This window comes from Hemicordylus capensis, chromosome 4 (assembly GCF_027244095.1).
Source record: "Hemicordylus capensis ecotype Gifberg chromosome 4, rHemCap1.1.pri, whole genome shotgun sequence".
Classification (NCBI taxonomy): domain Eukaryota; kingdom Metazoa; phylum Chordata; class Lepidosauria; order Squamata; family Cordylidae; genus Hemicordylus; species Hemicordylus capensis.
The window spans coordinates 111,889,528-111,906,405 of NC_069660.1; the positions used below are offsets into that span (position 1 = coordinate 111,889,528).

The 16,878-nt window shown below is 40.7% G+C and overlaps 2 protein-coding genes and 1 long non-coding RNA gene across 3 annotated transcripts in view; 2 read left to right on the forward strand and 1 right to left on the reverse strand.

Moving 5' to 3' along the window:
- ST6GALNAC3 (ST6 N-acetylgalactosaminide alpha-2,6-sialyltransferase 3) overlaps positions 1–13,574 on the forward strand; it is a 610,078-nt gene extending 596,504 nt beyond the window's left edge. The window contains exon 4 of the mRNA XM_053249823.1: positions 13,508–13,574. Within this exon, the coding sequence (XP_053105798.1) occupies positions 13,508–13,541 (34 nt within the window). The 3' untranslated portion in view covers positions 13,542–13,574. The remainder of the gene's footprint in view (positions 1–13,507) is intronic.
- LOC128324800 (uncharacterized) lies at positions 1,768–16,221 on the reverse strand. The gene is made up of 4 exons (XR_008307099.1): positions 16,092–16,221; positions 12,083–13,663; positions 6,520–6,592; positions 1,768–4,425 (listed from the first exon to the last, which is right to left on the reverse strand). It is a non-coding gene; the product is annotated as an uncharacterized LOC128324800 (long non-coding RNA).
- The window catches only part of ST6GALNAC5 (ST6 N-acetylgalactosaminide alpha-2,6-sialyltransferase 5), a 105,864-nt gene continuing 105,199 nt past the window's right edge, over positions 16,214–16,878 (forward strand). The window contains exon 1 of the mRNA XM_053249815.1: positions 16,214–16,424. Within this exon, the coding sequence (XP_053105790.1) occupies positions 16,410–16,424 (15 nt within the window). The 5' untranslated portion in view covers positions 16,214–16,409. The remainder of the gene's footprint in view (positions 16,425–16,878) is intronic.

Here is a 16,878-nt window from a genome sequence, read left to right on the forward strand (position 1 = left end):
CCTCAGAGTTGAGCAACTACAGGCCTGTCTCCAACCTTCCATGGCTGGGCAAGGTAACTGAGAGGGTGGCGGCCTCCCAACTCCAGGCAGAGTTGGATGAAAATGATTATCTTGACCCGTTTCAGACTGGCTTTCGAGTGGGTTATGGGATGGAGACTGCCTTGGTTGGCTTGATGGATGATCTCCAATTGGGAATTGACAGAGGAACTGTGACTCTGTTGGTCCTTTTGGATCTCTCAGATGCTTTTGATACTATCGACCATAGTATACTTCTGGAGCGTCTGAGGGGGTTGGGGATGGGAGGCACTGCTTTGCAGTGGTTCCATTCTTAACTGCTGGGCAGATTCCAGATGGTGTCTCTCGGGGACTGTTGTTCTTCAAAAACTGAACTCTGGTATGGTGTCCCTCAGGGCTTCATATTGTCTCCAATGTTGCTTAACATCTACATGAAATTGCTGGGAGAGATCATGAGGAGATTTGGTGCAGGGTGTTATCAGTATGCTGATGACACCCAAATCTATTTCTCCATGTCAACATCATCAGGAGAATGCATAACCTCCCTAAATGCCTGCCTGGAGGCAGTGATGGGTTGGATGAGAGATAACAAGCTGAGACCGAATCCAGATAAGACGGAGGTACTTATTGTGTGGGGTCGTAACTCAGGAGATGATTTTGATCTGTCTGTTCTGGGTGGGGTCACACTTCCCCAGAAGTAACAGGTACTCAGTCTGGGGGTGCTTCTGGACCCAAAACTCTCCGTGGTGTCCCAGGTTGAGGCAGTGGCCAGAGGTGCCTTTTATCAGCTTCGGCTGATACGCCAGCTGTGCCCATTTCTTGAGATAAATGACCTCAGAACTGTAGTACATCTGCTGGTCACCTCCACACTTGACTACTGCAATGTGGTCTATGTGGGGCTGCCTTTGTACATAGTCCGGAAATTGCAGTTAGTCCAGAATGCAACGGCGAGATTGGTCTCTGGGTCATCTCGGAGAGACCATATTACTCCTATCTTAAAACATCTACACTGTCTGCCAGTAATTTTCCAGGCAGAGTACAAGGTTTTGGTTATAATCTATAAAGCCCTAAACAGCTTGAGCCCTGCTAACTTGGCACAGAGGCACCTTTTAATGTGCTGATTCTTTATTTAGCAGAGGGAAAGTAACTGGCCCTATCCACTCCAGCACAGTACCTCCAGTGATTGTTGCTGGTGTCTATCTTATGTTTCTTTTTAGAGTGTGAGCCCTTTGGGGACAGGGATCCATCTTATTTATGTATTATTTCTCTCTGTAAAACGCCATGAGCCATTTTTGGAAGGGCAATATAGAAATCAAATAAATAATAATAATAATAATAATAATAATAATAATAATAAAGCGAGTGTCTTCTTTGCTATGATCCACACCGCCTGTTGAGATCATCTGGAAAGGTTCGTCTGCAGTTGCCACCGGCTCATCTGGTGGCTACTCAGGGACAGGCCTTCTCCATTGCTGACCCGAGGCTTTGGAACATACTTCCGGCTGAAATACGAGCCTCCCCATCTCTTACAACTTTTTAAAGGGCAGTCAATATGCATTTGATCACCCAGGCTTTTAATTAGATACTGTTTTAATTGTGTTTTAATAGTTTTAACTTCTTAATTTTAATTGTTGAAATGTTTTAATCTTTTGCTGGCTGTTTGTATTGTTTAGTAAACTGCCCAGAGAACTTGTGTTTGGGGCGGTATAGAAATGTATTAAATAAATAAACAAACAAACAAACAAACCACATAATATAGTTTTATGTATAATCGTGCCAAGTAGTGAAGAGAAAGTTACTACACTTCTGAATATGATCAGTTCTCTGGAGAAGGAGGGGAGTAACAACATTATTGCAAGCACATTGCAGGATGATACAGATTATTTGTTTATCAAATGGTGGTTATATGTACACAGTGTTAAGTTACCATTTGGTAAATGGTAGTCAATATTCACACATTTGTACCTCAGAAACGTTCAGTTCTCTTCAGTGTCCTCCCGTTTCACAATGTGGCTTCCTCTCATCTTTTTTTTTTTTTTTTTTTACACACTGTAACAACAAAGCTTCAAAAATGGTTTGAAAAGACCAGGCAACTACTTTTCAAATTATATCTGTATTTTAAAGACTATACCTGAGTTGTTCTTAGAATTTTCTATTTGTGGCACACCTGTAAGCTATCACAAATATCATACTGACTTCTCTGCAGTCTATCCCCTACCACACAAACTAAATCCCTATTAACTTACTTCAAATTTCAGAAGTCCAGGGCATGCACCCTGGAGTTTTCCTTTCCTTTCTGTGTGACAAAAATTGCACTCTTCTTGCCTAATCCTGTTATAAAGAGTGTTTTGGGCTTTGGGGCTTTCCATGATGATATCTGTTTATCCCTGGCATGCTCCTCAAACTCGTCTCATCATATATGATTCTTCCATAATTCCCCGTGCTTTAATCCTTTTTCTCCTATTTTACAGTATTGGAAAACAGTATACTAAAGGAACTCTTTGTACTATCTAAGTCCTTTATCTAAACAACCAAAAAAAGAACATTACAAGGTCTTTGCAGTTTGTTTTCAAACTACACAATTGTTGCTCTTCCTCTTTAGTTCATCTCCATTGTGCTACTTCTGTTAAACATAACTTGACTACAATTTGTTATAAGTCTCCAGTTAGGTTTCCCCAAAATATACTATAGGTTCATTTATTTAAGTGGGCAGGGGGACATTCTAACAATTTGGATAATCTTACTTAAGATCTGCCATAAAGCACTCTCTCTGAAAGACCAGAAAATACTAGGGGATCTGCAAACTATGTCTTGGCAAAACCCTTGTGGTCCAAACCAGCATTAGAAGCCACCCTTCCCAGCTAGAAGCATGGCCAAATCTAAGAGTTCAGCTAACACAGGATTGTAATGGAACACGTAAGTTTACCTACAGAAATAGGTAAATGGATGTTCAGAAGATGTTATTATAATTGTAGCCTTCTCTTAAGATATTTGGGACTATGCTTCTGAAATTGACATTTTTCTATACTGCTTTTTGTGTATGGGTTTTAAAAAATGTCTTTATATGGGGGATAAAATTCACACTAGTTATCTCACAAAGATCTTGTGTTAAATATTTCATAAGTAGTGAAGTCCAATCCTAAATATTTGTATGGATATGTTTTCCATACAAAACCAGCACAAAACAATATTTTGTGGAGGTTAGCCCAAACAGGAGTAAGCCACTAGGGGATATGAAGTGAAAAATATATAAGGTGCAAATAATGTTTATAAATAATAATTATATATAATAATGTTGATATAATATACATTTCAAATAAACATATTTATTTGTTTACTTTGTTATATCAGGTGAAATAATATTTGAGCTATATATGGCTAAGGCCTCAAAATCTAAAGATTGCTAAAAGAAAATCCATAAAATTATAGGGTTTTCATGGTTTGGTGGTTATGATACAGTTTGGGAGATCTTAATCAAGAATCAATTTAGATGTATGGGTTCAGCAATCCATATAACATAAGTCAAAGAATGTCTGAATTCATTTATTTAAAAAACGTTTTTACCCACCTTTTCCAAAAAATGACCCAAGGTGGCTTACAGCGATAAAGCAGTACAACATGCTTGCTGACATGTAGACTGGTGCAACAGTGTTTCTTCCAGACTAATGCTGTGCTGTCATGCAAGGGAGGATGATTTTAGCTGATCTCCCCTTCCCTCTGAAGCCTACTGGGCTGTATAATCCTTAGGGACATATTTTCAGGAGTCACAGTTGGCTTCAAACAAAAGAGGAAATAGACAAAAATCACTCCTACTCCCTAAACCACTTATTCACAACTGGATTTGTTTTACTAATAATGTTTCACTAAATACACTGTAGCCATTTCTTGTATTGTGAACATTTATTGATCCTGCTTTCTGTTTGTGGATATGCACTAATCTGGAAGATCCTACTACAGCAGGTAGATCTGGGTTAGATAAACTACAGTTCTGATAGCAACTTACCCAATGGGGCAGTTCATAAGGCAAATTCATTTTCATGGAGACAAGTCTATCAATGGTTATTAGTCATAATAGCTCTGAGCTCCTTCTAGGTTCAGTGTCACTATGAACATGATAGAATAACTAAAATCAGGTTAGGAGGCAATCGACCCTGGTTTTCATGATCATGTGAATTAACAAATATCCCTCCAAACCCCCAGTTGCTCAAAGCAAGATAACCCAACATTCCTACCCTGCTTCTAACTACGGAGGAGAGGAGAGCTGTAAACCACCTTTTGCTGTAAACTGCCTTGGGACTGTTTTAATGAAAGGCGGTATATAAATTTAACAATAAATAAAATAAAACTTTCTGGTCGTGGGTAAACCCACTCACCTCTTCTACCCAGCCACCAGGAGCCAGCAGGACCTCCCTAATATGGAAACAATAGAAAGCAGTAGCTATAGGGGCTGAAATCCATGGTTGTGCCACTCTGCAGAGCACACTTTATGCTCCTGTAACTGGAGCGGCTTCAGTAGATCTGGGTGCACTTCCTGCTGCTCTGTGGCAGAGGGAAGCTGATGTCATGAAGGTTTCCAGTCTGCTGGCAGTGCAAAGCATGCTGGGAAGGTATAACTTTCCATTCTTGTAGTTCCCAATTTCAACAATGAAATTGTGTTCAACAGTTCCTGGCTTAATCATGTATCCTGGGTTTGCTGACCCAAACGGCAGTTCTGCTTATGTGCTGTTAATGGGATAGGAGCTTTCCCAGCTCCAATGCACCTCTATAGAAGAACTGTGAACACTATGTATACAGCGTAAACTAGGTATAAACACCATGCCTCTGAACCACATTTGCAACAGAATGAGAGAGCTATTTGCTGATACATTCTACTTCTGGGTTTCTCAAAGAAAGAAATTTCTACAGTGGGTTGAGTACTGTGTGAAACAAGATTTTGGACTAAATGGTCCAGCAGATTTTGGACTAGATGGTCCTTCTTATGTTCTCATGACATTTAGACCCACTCTAACCTGGAAACTAAGTGCTAGAGAAATGTACTGTGTGCCACCTATTGTATATGTGGAAGGAGAACTCAATTACCTTTGCCATACACCTCATTCATACAAATCCTTGAGAGGTAGCACATTCTTCTTGCCAACGTGCAAGAAACAGACTACCATACAAGAGAGGCTATGCTGTTTTCTCTAACACAAACTCTATCTGTCCATAAAGCAGGTAATTGTACATGTGTCAAGATGATAAAATAAAACAGGAACTCTCACAGAACCACTGACATGTGTGTGCACACACACAAGTTGCTGGGCTGATTTCTTAGGACATTTGATGAGTTTCTGATGTGCCCCTGCTTGGATTTCACAGAAACAGATCCACTTGTTGTCAGTTTTGTGGTTTAGCCTGTCATCATAAGTGATGTTTGTGTTTGTGTACGTATCAGCAGGAAAACTCTCTGGGCTAACTGCTAATATATAGGCACTGGAAACTGTACCAGGTTGGTATATTTTAGTTTTTCCAATGCCTTATTAATGTTTTCTTTCTGAATATTAGCTGAGCCTATCTTACTTTTCCCCCAAATGTTAACATTGTTCTACAGTATTTCTCAGGTAGAGAAGGTAAAACAAAATCCAGTTTAGAAACCCTTACTCCTGTATTCTACATCCATCCCCAATTATTTACAAAACTGTTGCCTAATCAATTGCAAAAACTAGCATTTAAATTGGTTTTCTATTAAATCTGTAGCATTGCATTGAATTGGCTCATTCTAAAGGAACATAGGAGGCTACCTTATATTGAGTCAGAACTTTGGTCCATTTAGCTCAATATTGTTTTTACTGACTGGCAGCAGATTCTCCAAAGTTTCAGGAAGGAGTCTTTCCTAGCCCTACCTGGAGATGCTAGGAAATGTATGCCATACTTTTGATTGTCTTAAAAAATGAGATCCAAATATTTTTAAAGTGGTTTAAAAGAAATAAAAAGTGTGGCTTCTGTGCTGTGCTTTAGCAATGTTAATTTATTCATATTCAAAATGTTCAAAGATAGTATAATTGATTGCAAACATTTAAAATGCACCACATAATAACTTTATTAAACCAAAGCTGGGTTTTTTTTAAAGCAAGAAGAAGCTTGCATATTGTGTCTTAGTTTCTTCTATATAGCTTGAAAAGAGTTTCTCTCAAACAGCCAATATCCTTATTTATGCTACTCAGAATAAGGATAAAACCAAGGAAGGACCTGTACTAAAATGTCCAAGTCAGCAGTTCTTATATAGTTTTCCCCCATGCACTTTCATTTGCACTTCTTTCTTCTCTGCAATATTTCATTCTTTAGCTGTTTGTTTCTGTCAGAAGTTCAAAGACAGCCCAATTTCATAAAAGAGAGATAGTATTGATTGATCCCACATATTGTTTCCCCCCTTTTTTGACCAGTTCTTCATGCACTTTCCCAATTTTGAAAAGCATTTCATGAATCAGTGTGCAGTTTGAAAAATCTATAAAATGACCTCATTACCGTGCTGGTTGCTGAGTATTTTCCATTGGCTGTGTTTGCAATGCAAAACTGGTTTCTTTCATCACTCCTTTATCTAAGAAAGAAAGAAAGAAAGAAAGAAAGAAAGAAAGAAAGAAAGAAAGAAAGAAAATCACATTAATCCATGTACTCATTATAAAGCATATAGAAAACAGATATGAATGTGTTACATTTATCGTATACCTTTTATGCATACTCTCTGCTTATTAACCTACGCACTAGCATATTATCTTATACCTTTTGTGCATACTCTCTGCTTATTAACCTACGCACCAGCATATCTGAAACATTTTTGTTCCCAACTCCTAAAACCCACAATGTCTTTAGAATTGATTGAACTTAAAAGTGCTCATCATTCTTCCATTTTGTCATCTTTCTAAATATAAAACATCATTTGCCTGTCTTGCATTATTCTTATGTCTAAAGAATAATATTTCAGGTGCCCTCCTGTGTGAGAAATGGCATTTCCCCTGCCACTGCCTACTATCCACTCTCCCTCTAGAAAAAGGGATAATTTCCATTTTCTTGGGAAGGAATGAGTAGCAGCTGGAAGAATAGTCCAGCAGGGATGGCACAGGCTGATGTGCCTTTCCTCTAGCAGCAATTGACATTCTGAATGTTTTTGCTGCTCATAGATTATAGAGATGGACTACAAACCCCATCATCTCCAGAGTGAAAACCCAAAATAAGTTCCAGTGGCTCGTTAGTTCTCCCCTACTCTTGTACTTTCCTCCATATACTACATACTCTCCTTCCCCAAGAGGAAAAAAAAAAGTACTTTGGGGAAGAGAAGAGGTTAGCAACAGAGGGAAAGCAGCAGCCATTGAATCTTTACAAGCATTCAATTTGAAGGCTCGAAAAGCCCTTTGAGATTTTTCAAGAGTTCACAAAAGCCCCAATAACTTTTAGAATGTGCAGTTGCTCACTCATCTCTAGTTTACTTTGCTGCAGACTTAAATTTGACAGCCAGTTTAAAGCAGGGATGGAATTTTACCAGGTTGCCTTGGATCACCCGCAGGTAAACTGAGTATTTTCACCATAGATATACTATTAGCTTAGCAGCATATGAGCAGTGTCCCTGCTCATGTTATTTCAGCTGCATGGAAGCTGTAACAACCAGTTCTGTGCATGTTTCCCATCCTTTGTTTTATCAGCTCTGCTCCCCTCTGTGGGCACAAATGTCTTCCCCCACCCCTACAATATGCTGGAAAAGGAAAAGAAAGGAATGCATAGAGAATATGAAAGATGCTTCAGCTCTGAAGTTTTTGCTCTTGCATTTTTTCTTTAAATGACCGGAAGAAATCATCTATAGCTCAGAAGTTGGTGAACTTTATTCCATCCTGTATTCTTCACTGCCTCAGTCCACAGAGTCCCAGATGGAAAACATTTTGCACAAGAAATTCTCTTATAAACACTTGCCCTAGTCAGTGTATCAGCACCAATCTTTTAACACTAATAAAAAGATGTGCCTCACAGAATAAACGTTTATGGGAATGTTCTGGGTTTGATAAAAGGAAGAGGATGTTGAACAGCTGTGGACTCTGCATGGCAATGGCTCGAAGGTATTCTGAATGTAGAAGACAGATGCTGACAGGTTGATGCTGTAATTATTCTGGGAGAACATTTGCATGCTAAGAAGTGGACGACCCCGTTATTACAGTCAATGTGTCCATTTGAGCATCCAAGAACAAGGAACGGTCCTAATTCATATGTTGAATGAATTCTGTCCTAATTTATATGTTTCACATACTAGACCATGAAAGAATTAATATTTTATTTATATGCTGAAGTCCAGAAAAGATGACAAATATGTTTGGCCTCTATCACATGTGTTAAAATTAATCCAAAGTAGCTCAAGCAATCACTTAAATGGCATGGAAGCTGTTCTGTCTAACACTGGCCTTTGAGATCTACCTATTTTCAAATACCTCCCCAAATTTAAATTTCAGGGTTTTAACATGCTACTTGCATGCACACTCACAAACACAACTTGTGCTCTCACACATATCTAGTCTGTAAATAGTCTGAGAACATTCCCTCTAACAACTTCTAACAATAAAACGGGCAATTCTGTGCTGATATAAGGCAGCAAAACAGAATCAATGGAGATCTCAGTATTCTTAAAGAACTATGATTGATTATAGAGTAGAAGACAGAAGGTTTCAGGAAGGACAAAAAGAAAGTGATCCTTTTGTATGGAAAAAATGAGGAGCCAGACACAAAATATGGAGTTAAGGAATGTGTGCACCAAAGGAAGCTGGACAGCAAGAATTTACAAACCCTACCAAACAACATGGCCATCTCTCCTGCCTGGCAGTGCAAGACCAAGGAGTGCAAGGCAGTACAAGGCGCCAGCATGGTGTAGTGGTTAGAGTGCTGGACTAGGACCGGGGAGACCCAAGTTCAAATCCCCATTCAACTATAATACTAGCTGGGTGATTCTGGGCCAGTCACTTCTCTCTCAGCCTAACCTACTTCACAGGGTTGTTGTGAGGAGAAACTCAAGTATGTAGTACACCGCTCTGGGCTCCTTGGAGGAAGAGTGGGATATAAATGTAATAAATAAATAAATACACAATTTTACCTATGTGAACCGCCTTGGGATTGTTTTAATGAAAGGTGGTATACAAATTAAACAATAAAATATACAAATTTAACAATTAAAAAATCCTAAAACAATTTAGGCAATCTAAAAATAAAAAAGAGATTAAAACTTAAAAATTTAAAAAGCTGAAAAAGCTTAGGTGAAGAGGTGGGTTTTTATGTGCTTTTAAAAAATTGTCAGAGATGGGGAGGATCATATTTCATTAGGGAGCGCATTCCACAGTCTCAGGGCAGAACCGAGATGACCTGTCCCCATGTGGCCACCAGTTGAGCTGGCGGCAACTGGAGATGCACCTTTCCAGATGACCTCAATGGGCGGTGGGGCTCATAATGAAGAAGACGTTCTCTTAAATATCCAGGCCTAAGCCATTTAGGGCTTTATAGGTTTTTATAACCAGCACTTTGTATTTTGCCCGGAAACCTATTGGCAGCCAGTGTAGTTCTATCAACAAAGGAGTGATGTGGTCTCTCCAAGATGACCCAGAGACCAGTCTGGCTGGCTGATTCACCCACACTATGATATTTATTATTATTACATTTTTATATCCCGCTCTTCCTCCAAGGAGCCCAGAGCGGTGTACTACATACTTAAGTTTCTACTCACAACAACCCTGTGAAGTAGGTTAGGCTGAGAGAGAAGTGACTGGCCCAGAGTCACCCAGCAAGTCTCATGGCTGAATGGGGATTTGAACTCGGGTCTCCCCAGTCCTAGTCCAGCACTCTAACCACTACACCATGCTGGCTCTTACTTGGCACTTATCTTTTTATACTATATATTAAGAGCCCGCACGTCCCATGCTCTGGGCCAGTGTAATCATGAAACAATTCCACCAAGCCAACTTGAGTCCTGGGACGCAGAGCCAAAATCACATTCAAGTTCTTTGCTACCTCTGCCAGGAGATCCAGGCTGGCTATTTGGGACAGCTCATTCTCGACAAGGTGAACTATCAACAGATCGGATGGAGTTCTCCAGGACAGCAGGGCTCCCAGGGCAAGAAGTAGGTTGCCCCACTACATACCTTTCCGACAAGTCCAATACATGTCTGTACTTGGCCAGAAGCCCAAATGAGGGCCTTTACAGTGCTGCAACACACTCCAGGGAGTATCATGCCCAATAATCCAGACTGCGGTAGAGTCAGCCCTAACAGGGACATCAGGGAAGGCAGAAAAAGACATCCATATGTTAGAACAGTGCACAGGGGCGCTGCAAAGGGAAACAAGCTGGCTAAACAGTAAGAAAGCGGGTGGGGGTGCCAAAGTTTCAAAAGTGATAAACCAGCTGCAACTGCAGGCAAGTTCGGACTCACATCCTACATCATTTTGACCCCTACATCAGTCAAAACGTTTATGCTCAGACTGCTGTAGCCAAAGGAACAAAGAAGCCTGTAAAAGAATGATGTGTGCTGCGAGCAACTTGGTCCCAAACTCCTCAGTGCTTGGGGGAAAAGAAGCAGTAGGACAGAGCTGATACCATGAATGGATGTGAGGAACACTAGTTGGAAAGCCAAAAAGCATATGCCTGCCTGGGCGTACTTGAAGGCAGAAAAAGTACATCAAAGGAAGAGCAAAGCTTGGACAGAGGCAAGAAAGAAAGGTCCCAGCATAAACCAATGGGCAATCTGCTGAAATCCAAAAGGGATTGATGGGACACGAATACCTATAAATAGAAAGAAGATGAAACTTCTGTTCCAGAGCATGAATCCGCCTAGGAATTGCAAGTTGATGTCGGCAGGAAAACCCGTTGGGCCAGAAAAGAACACCTAGAAACAGAAAGGCCCACAGCCTGTCTTAGTACTCCATTCTTGGTAGTCCGGGGTGGATGGGGGCGTGATTCAATAGAACCTGAGCCAAGCTTGAACCACACAGGCAACACACACATGTATGAGCACTTTGCTCCAAACAAAATGTGCAATCCCAGGCCAGAGAATCCTATATATACCCCAGGCTTCTGCCTCTTGCATCTCATCATTCCAGTTTACTTTTGCCCCATGCAAATTGCAACCCCCTAATTTGTGGTGGGAGGGCACATTTTTACTTCTTGTCCAAACTTCCCCCTGCTTTCCAGCTGCTGTACAGTAATCAAGTTTGGAGCTAACAGCTCCACAAAGGAGCACTAGAAGGTAGGGATTTGCATGGAACTGGTCCCTGCACTCCTGGGAGGGCAGAGGGGTCACTTTAAGGGACAAGGAAGGTGCTTCCTAGCAGCCCATCCCTGCCCCGCCACTTTCCCCCCACCAGCGCTCTCCTAAACAGCATGGGCTTGAGGCTGCAGTGTTCTTGCTTGCAGCCCCACTGAGTGCCATCATGCTCATGGCTGATGCACACGTGCACGGCATGTGCACAAACACCAGCCATGGGCATGGTGACAATGAACAGGGCTGAAAGGAGGAATGCTGTAGCCCTACACCCACACTGTTTAGGAGAGTGCTGGCAGCGGAAAATACAGTAGGTGGGGCAAGGATGAGCAGGTAGGAAGCAGCTTCCCTGTACCTTAAAGTGACCGCCTCCTGCCCAACTGGCTCAAACGCAGGACCTTGAACTGGTTCAGAGCTCCAGAAAAGGAGCACCAAACCAGTTTTGTGCACATCCCTAATGGAAGGCCCTAGTTTGTAGTGGTAGCTTTGTTCATGGCTGGTTACATCCCAGGACCGTGTGTGTGTGTGTGTGTGTGTGTGTGTGTGTGTGTGTGTGTGTATGTATGTGTATAGCAAAGGTCTCCTGATTGGGGGTGGTAGGAGAACTAGTCGTAGGACTCACTCAGAGGATAAATCTGTAGCGGGGCTCATATGACTGAAATCCTTTCCAATTAATTAAAAAACCATAAGAACATGAGAACAGCCCTGATGGATCAGGCCTAAGGCATATCTAGTCCAGCTTCCGGTTTCACACAGCAGCCCTCCACATGCCTCTGAGAAGCCCACAGCAACAGGTAACAACATACCCTCCCTCTTGCTGGTGTGCCTCTGTAACCGGTATTTAGAGGCATCTTGCCTCGGAGGATGGAGGCCACCTATAGTCACCAAACTATCAGCCATTGATAGACCTGTCCTCATTTGTCTAAGCCATTTGAAAGCCATCCATGTCATAAACCTGTCAGGCTAATCAAGAGCTATATATCAGCAGACGGAGCATGCAGCAAGCAAAGGGTCAAAAGGAGAATGTCAGAGCCAAACAGTAAGCAATGTCCAAACCACAGCCAGTCTGAGTCGTTACAATATCCTGTCAGTCAAACCAAGTCCAAGTCGAATTCCAAAAACAGAGTCCAAACGGTCTGGAGTCAAAGCACAGTCCAAAACAAGCAGGAACACAGCTGGGTAGCTCACCAAAGCACCACGTTGCTACCAGCAATGTGGCTGCGGCGAAGCCAACTTAAATAGGCTGAAGCCATGTGCACTCATTCATGGGTCTCCTTGTTAGTTGAGCCATTCTGCACGTGTGTCTCCTTATCTCCTCCTGTCTCTTTGACTGACACCTCTCTACAGCTGAGATCGGCTGCGCCTCCTCCACAGGAATTGTCGTACTAGGCTCTGTTTCTTTTTCAACATCCTGTGAGTTGGTCCCGCTTGCCTCTGCAACTACTTGCCTTTGAGGTAGCTGCACTCCCTCCTTCACTGTCACACTGCCTGCCTCCTTCTCATCCTTGGAGTCTGACAGCATGCCCATGACAATCCAAGCTAGTGGCCATCACCACATCCCATGGCAGAGAATTCCATAGATTAATTATGCACCGTGTGAAAAAGAACTTTTTGTTGGTCCTAAATTTCCTGACCTCCTGTTTCATAGGATGATTCCTGGTTTCAGTGTTGTAAGAGAGGGATAAAAATGTATTTCTGTCTGCTCTCTCTACTCCATGAATTATTTTATACACTTTTATCATGTCTTCCTGTAGTCACCTCTTTTCCAAACTAAAAAGTCCCAGATGCTGTAGCCTTGCCTTATAAGGAAGGTGCTCCAGGCTCCTGATCATCTTGGTTGCACCTTTTCCAGTTCCATGTAGAAAACTTGAAATCCTATGTGGAAATCCTTCCATGTAGAAAACTTGATGCTGATCCCCTTCTAACTAAGCAAAGAGGCACCTTTTAAAGTGGTGATTTTCCTTATCTAGCAGAAGAGCAACTGGCCCTATCCAACTCCAGAAAAACATCCCTCCGGTGATTGTTGCTGGTGTCTTATGTTTCTTTTTTAGATTGTGAGCCCTTTGGGGACAGGAAGCCCTTTCTTTAATTCTTGCTACGGAAATAGCTTTGGGAACTTTTGTTGAAAAGCAGCATACAAAAATTCATAGCAGTAATAGTAGTTTATAGCCTAGCTTCTCACTGGCATGCTAGGTTTCTGTATGGAATGATTTTTATTGTTCTTGTTACAGAGGAGAATTCACTGAGCCCCCGCTTGAAGTCTGAAGTGGTACAGCTCAGATACAGCTTATCAAGTTGGTGAGAATGAAACCTTGATTATCACAGACAAAGCTTCTGCAGGAACGATCTGAACTCTGATGTCACATAATGCCATTCCGGGGCTAAAGCTAAGGAGAGATAGATGAAAATAATGCTTTGATGAGAGATTACCTATAAATTCTGTATGTACTTCTCAGAAGTCCTTATACTAGTAGGATACTAGTGTACTAGTAGGATACTGATGTAACAATCTTCTTGATGAGTTCCAATACATTAGGAAATGCTAATCAGTTATCTCATGCAATGCAAACTGTGATGTGCATTAGAATTTTAACTGGTACACAGTCCTGCTCTGTGTACTCACACATACATATACCTTTCTCTCACCCAAGCCCTCACTCTTGTTCATCACAGAAACATGGTGTAGGAAGGCCTTGAGATTTTTTTTTTAAAGGATAAATTTCAAGGATACGCGGCATACATATGCAACATGTTAATTAACGCAGTAATATGTGAAATGGCCTTGTGTCAAGCAAGACTGTTGATCAAAAACTAGTTACACAAGGGACTTTGAATTCTGAACAGTAAGTAATTATTTCAATATAAAGGTATTTTTAAAAGGAATCACAATTGTTATGGGTTCACTTTATACAAATCCAGCAAGTTAGTTAAACTCTTAAAATACTTTACTGACTTGTTTTCAAGTCAATTAAGTGTTTATTAACTTGGTCTATACTCCTACTTCCTGCAAATTTAATTATAAAGTATACGTCTGTTCATCTTTCTATGCACATATATATGTACACAAAAATATGGTAAAAGAAACACCACAGAGCTAAAATGTTTAATTCTTGTAATTATAACATTAAATTAAGTATCCTGGCTGTTTTCCATTTGAGTTATAAATTTCCCTTGATACACCATATCTACCCATAAGAACTACTGCAAAATTTACTCTGCATTGCACTAGTTGTTTGTAGCAGGACCAGATTGGTTGCCAAAGGTTACTATGACCATCATGGTAATCTAATTAAATATCTAATGACTGGACATGATTCAAAGCAAACTCAGCATTAAATTACAAAATTTAGCTCGTCCACTTAATCAATAGTCTCAGCAACTATCTCAGCTCATAAGCTAGATGACTTGGTTAGACATACTGTGTAACAGATGTCCAACAAACAGCTATGAGTCTTAATCATAAATATGATGATATAGTTTGGCATGGGATAATATATAAAAGTTTGTCAGTTGCCAACAACCTGCTTGCTGATAGGAGAAGAGAACATACTGTAAAATGTATGAGCTGTCTTTCATAGCCCACTGCAGCAATACTTGGGAAACCACTGCTTATTTGCTTTCAGTGATTTATCAGTTTGGCCCTTTGTTCTACTAATTTGAATATCAAGTGAAACCACATGATAAATAATTACCAAAACCTTATAAGATTCTTCTCATATTGTTGTTCCTGCCTGAACAACTGATGCTATTCAGATCTAAACCACAAATTGAATAAATGGCAAGAAATTTTCAGTGACAGCAGTCCTCTTTGAAATGAGATAAAATATGTTTACCACTCATCACTAAGTAATAGCATTTTTAATAATCATCAGTTTTACTTTAAAATAGAAAAATGTTAATTTTGTGACATACTAAAATAATATTTGTTCCACAGTAAGTCCATTGTGGTCCTGGATACAACATCCATGAATGAATGAGTAAAGATGAAAAATGGTTTTCAATGATAATTTCAGCCTCAAAACAGATATAATTTGCAACCATGGGTGAGTTAGCTTACTAATAGTTTTTTTCTTTAATGTAATCTTTAATGCTGTATTGTTATAGGTTGTATGTAAAGCTATATATTACAGTTGTCTTATATGTACAGTTTTGAGAGAATCTTATTGAGTACATATTTAATTAATTCATGTAATTTAAGTTATTTTACTAAAGTTTTATACAGATGAAGTATGGACCATTAATACAGCAAACCTGTGGAAAGAAAACCATGAGTTTACTTATAAAATAAGTGAAAATCTAAGAGGTGCATTACATGAATACTTTAAAAATTATGATACAGTGTTTTATGATATGGTATGCGTAACTGCTACACAGGAAGAATATGATATAATATGAATTATTATATCATATGCATGAGACCAAGAATACATTAGTGAAGTTAGATAAACGAGCTCCAAGAACAGACTATGGAAATATATTCCTTTTTAACTCTTGTGAAATAATTTAGATTGTTGAAAGCAGTGTCTGCTAGAAAAAGAAAAGCCTATCAATGCCTTCCACCCTCGGCAAAAGGTAACTGGTGCCAGTCTGCTTGAATATTAATATTATTTTCAAATTGTATCGCTTCTGTTGAGCAGAAGACCACCCAATGATTAAATAAGACATTGCTGTTGTGAGTTCAATACCGTAGGATTCTTCTGTGATGTTTTTTTCCCCCTACACAAAGGGAAAGGGAAGTAGCTTTGGCAATAAGATCATATTTCTGTTTAGAAAAAAAAGCAGCTAAAGGAAAAGCAACTATTAACTTCTACGTACCCTGTAACGTCTCGGAACCGGAGACGAGACATGAACTGACGTGATTTAGGACCCAGAAGGCTACAGCAGGCGGTACTTGTGTAGATCACTGGGAGACTCTAAAAGGGTCCAGTTTTAATTCTGTCTCTAATCTCTGCAACAGCCGTGTGCTTCCCACAGCAGCTCAAGGTTGGGCTGATTTTGACCGTGGCTTTGGATTTTTCGCCCCCAATCGCCGGCAGGAAAGATGTCACTGCCTCCCTCGCAATGGAAGCCCTAGAGGAAAAAGTGGCTTCAGTGCTCGAGCTTGAGATCTTGGTATAAAGGAGGTGCACAAAAATGAAGACGCTGATGGTAAGTCAGTTGCAGGAACTAATGATCGCAGATCACCCCGGGGGCCTGAAACGAAATTACCAATCTGGTCGTAGGAGGGCATATTTCAGCCTCTCTAGGCTGGCTGGGTTATTCCACGCTGACTCCGGTGTGCAGCTTGTTCTGTTTATTCATGGGCTTTTTGCTAACGGCGCTAAAACCTGCAGGAAGAGGCGAAGAACTTTCAGCTTGCCTCCTTCAATGCATGTGCTGCTGTGATGGCTTGGTGTGATCGAGGGAAAGAGCTTCTCTAGTGTAGCACGGACCGACCTGTTCGAAGCCAAGGGGTCGCGGGGTGGGGGGGCGGAAACTCTGGGTTTAGCGCAACAATGCCTTTAATATTTTTGGATGCATGACCAAAATATCCAACGGGGAGCTGAGGAAACGAGGGGGAGAGATGAGGAGGGGGCAGGATAGGGAGGACGAAAGGCGAGAA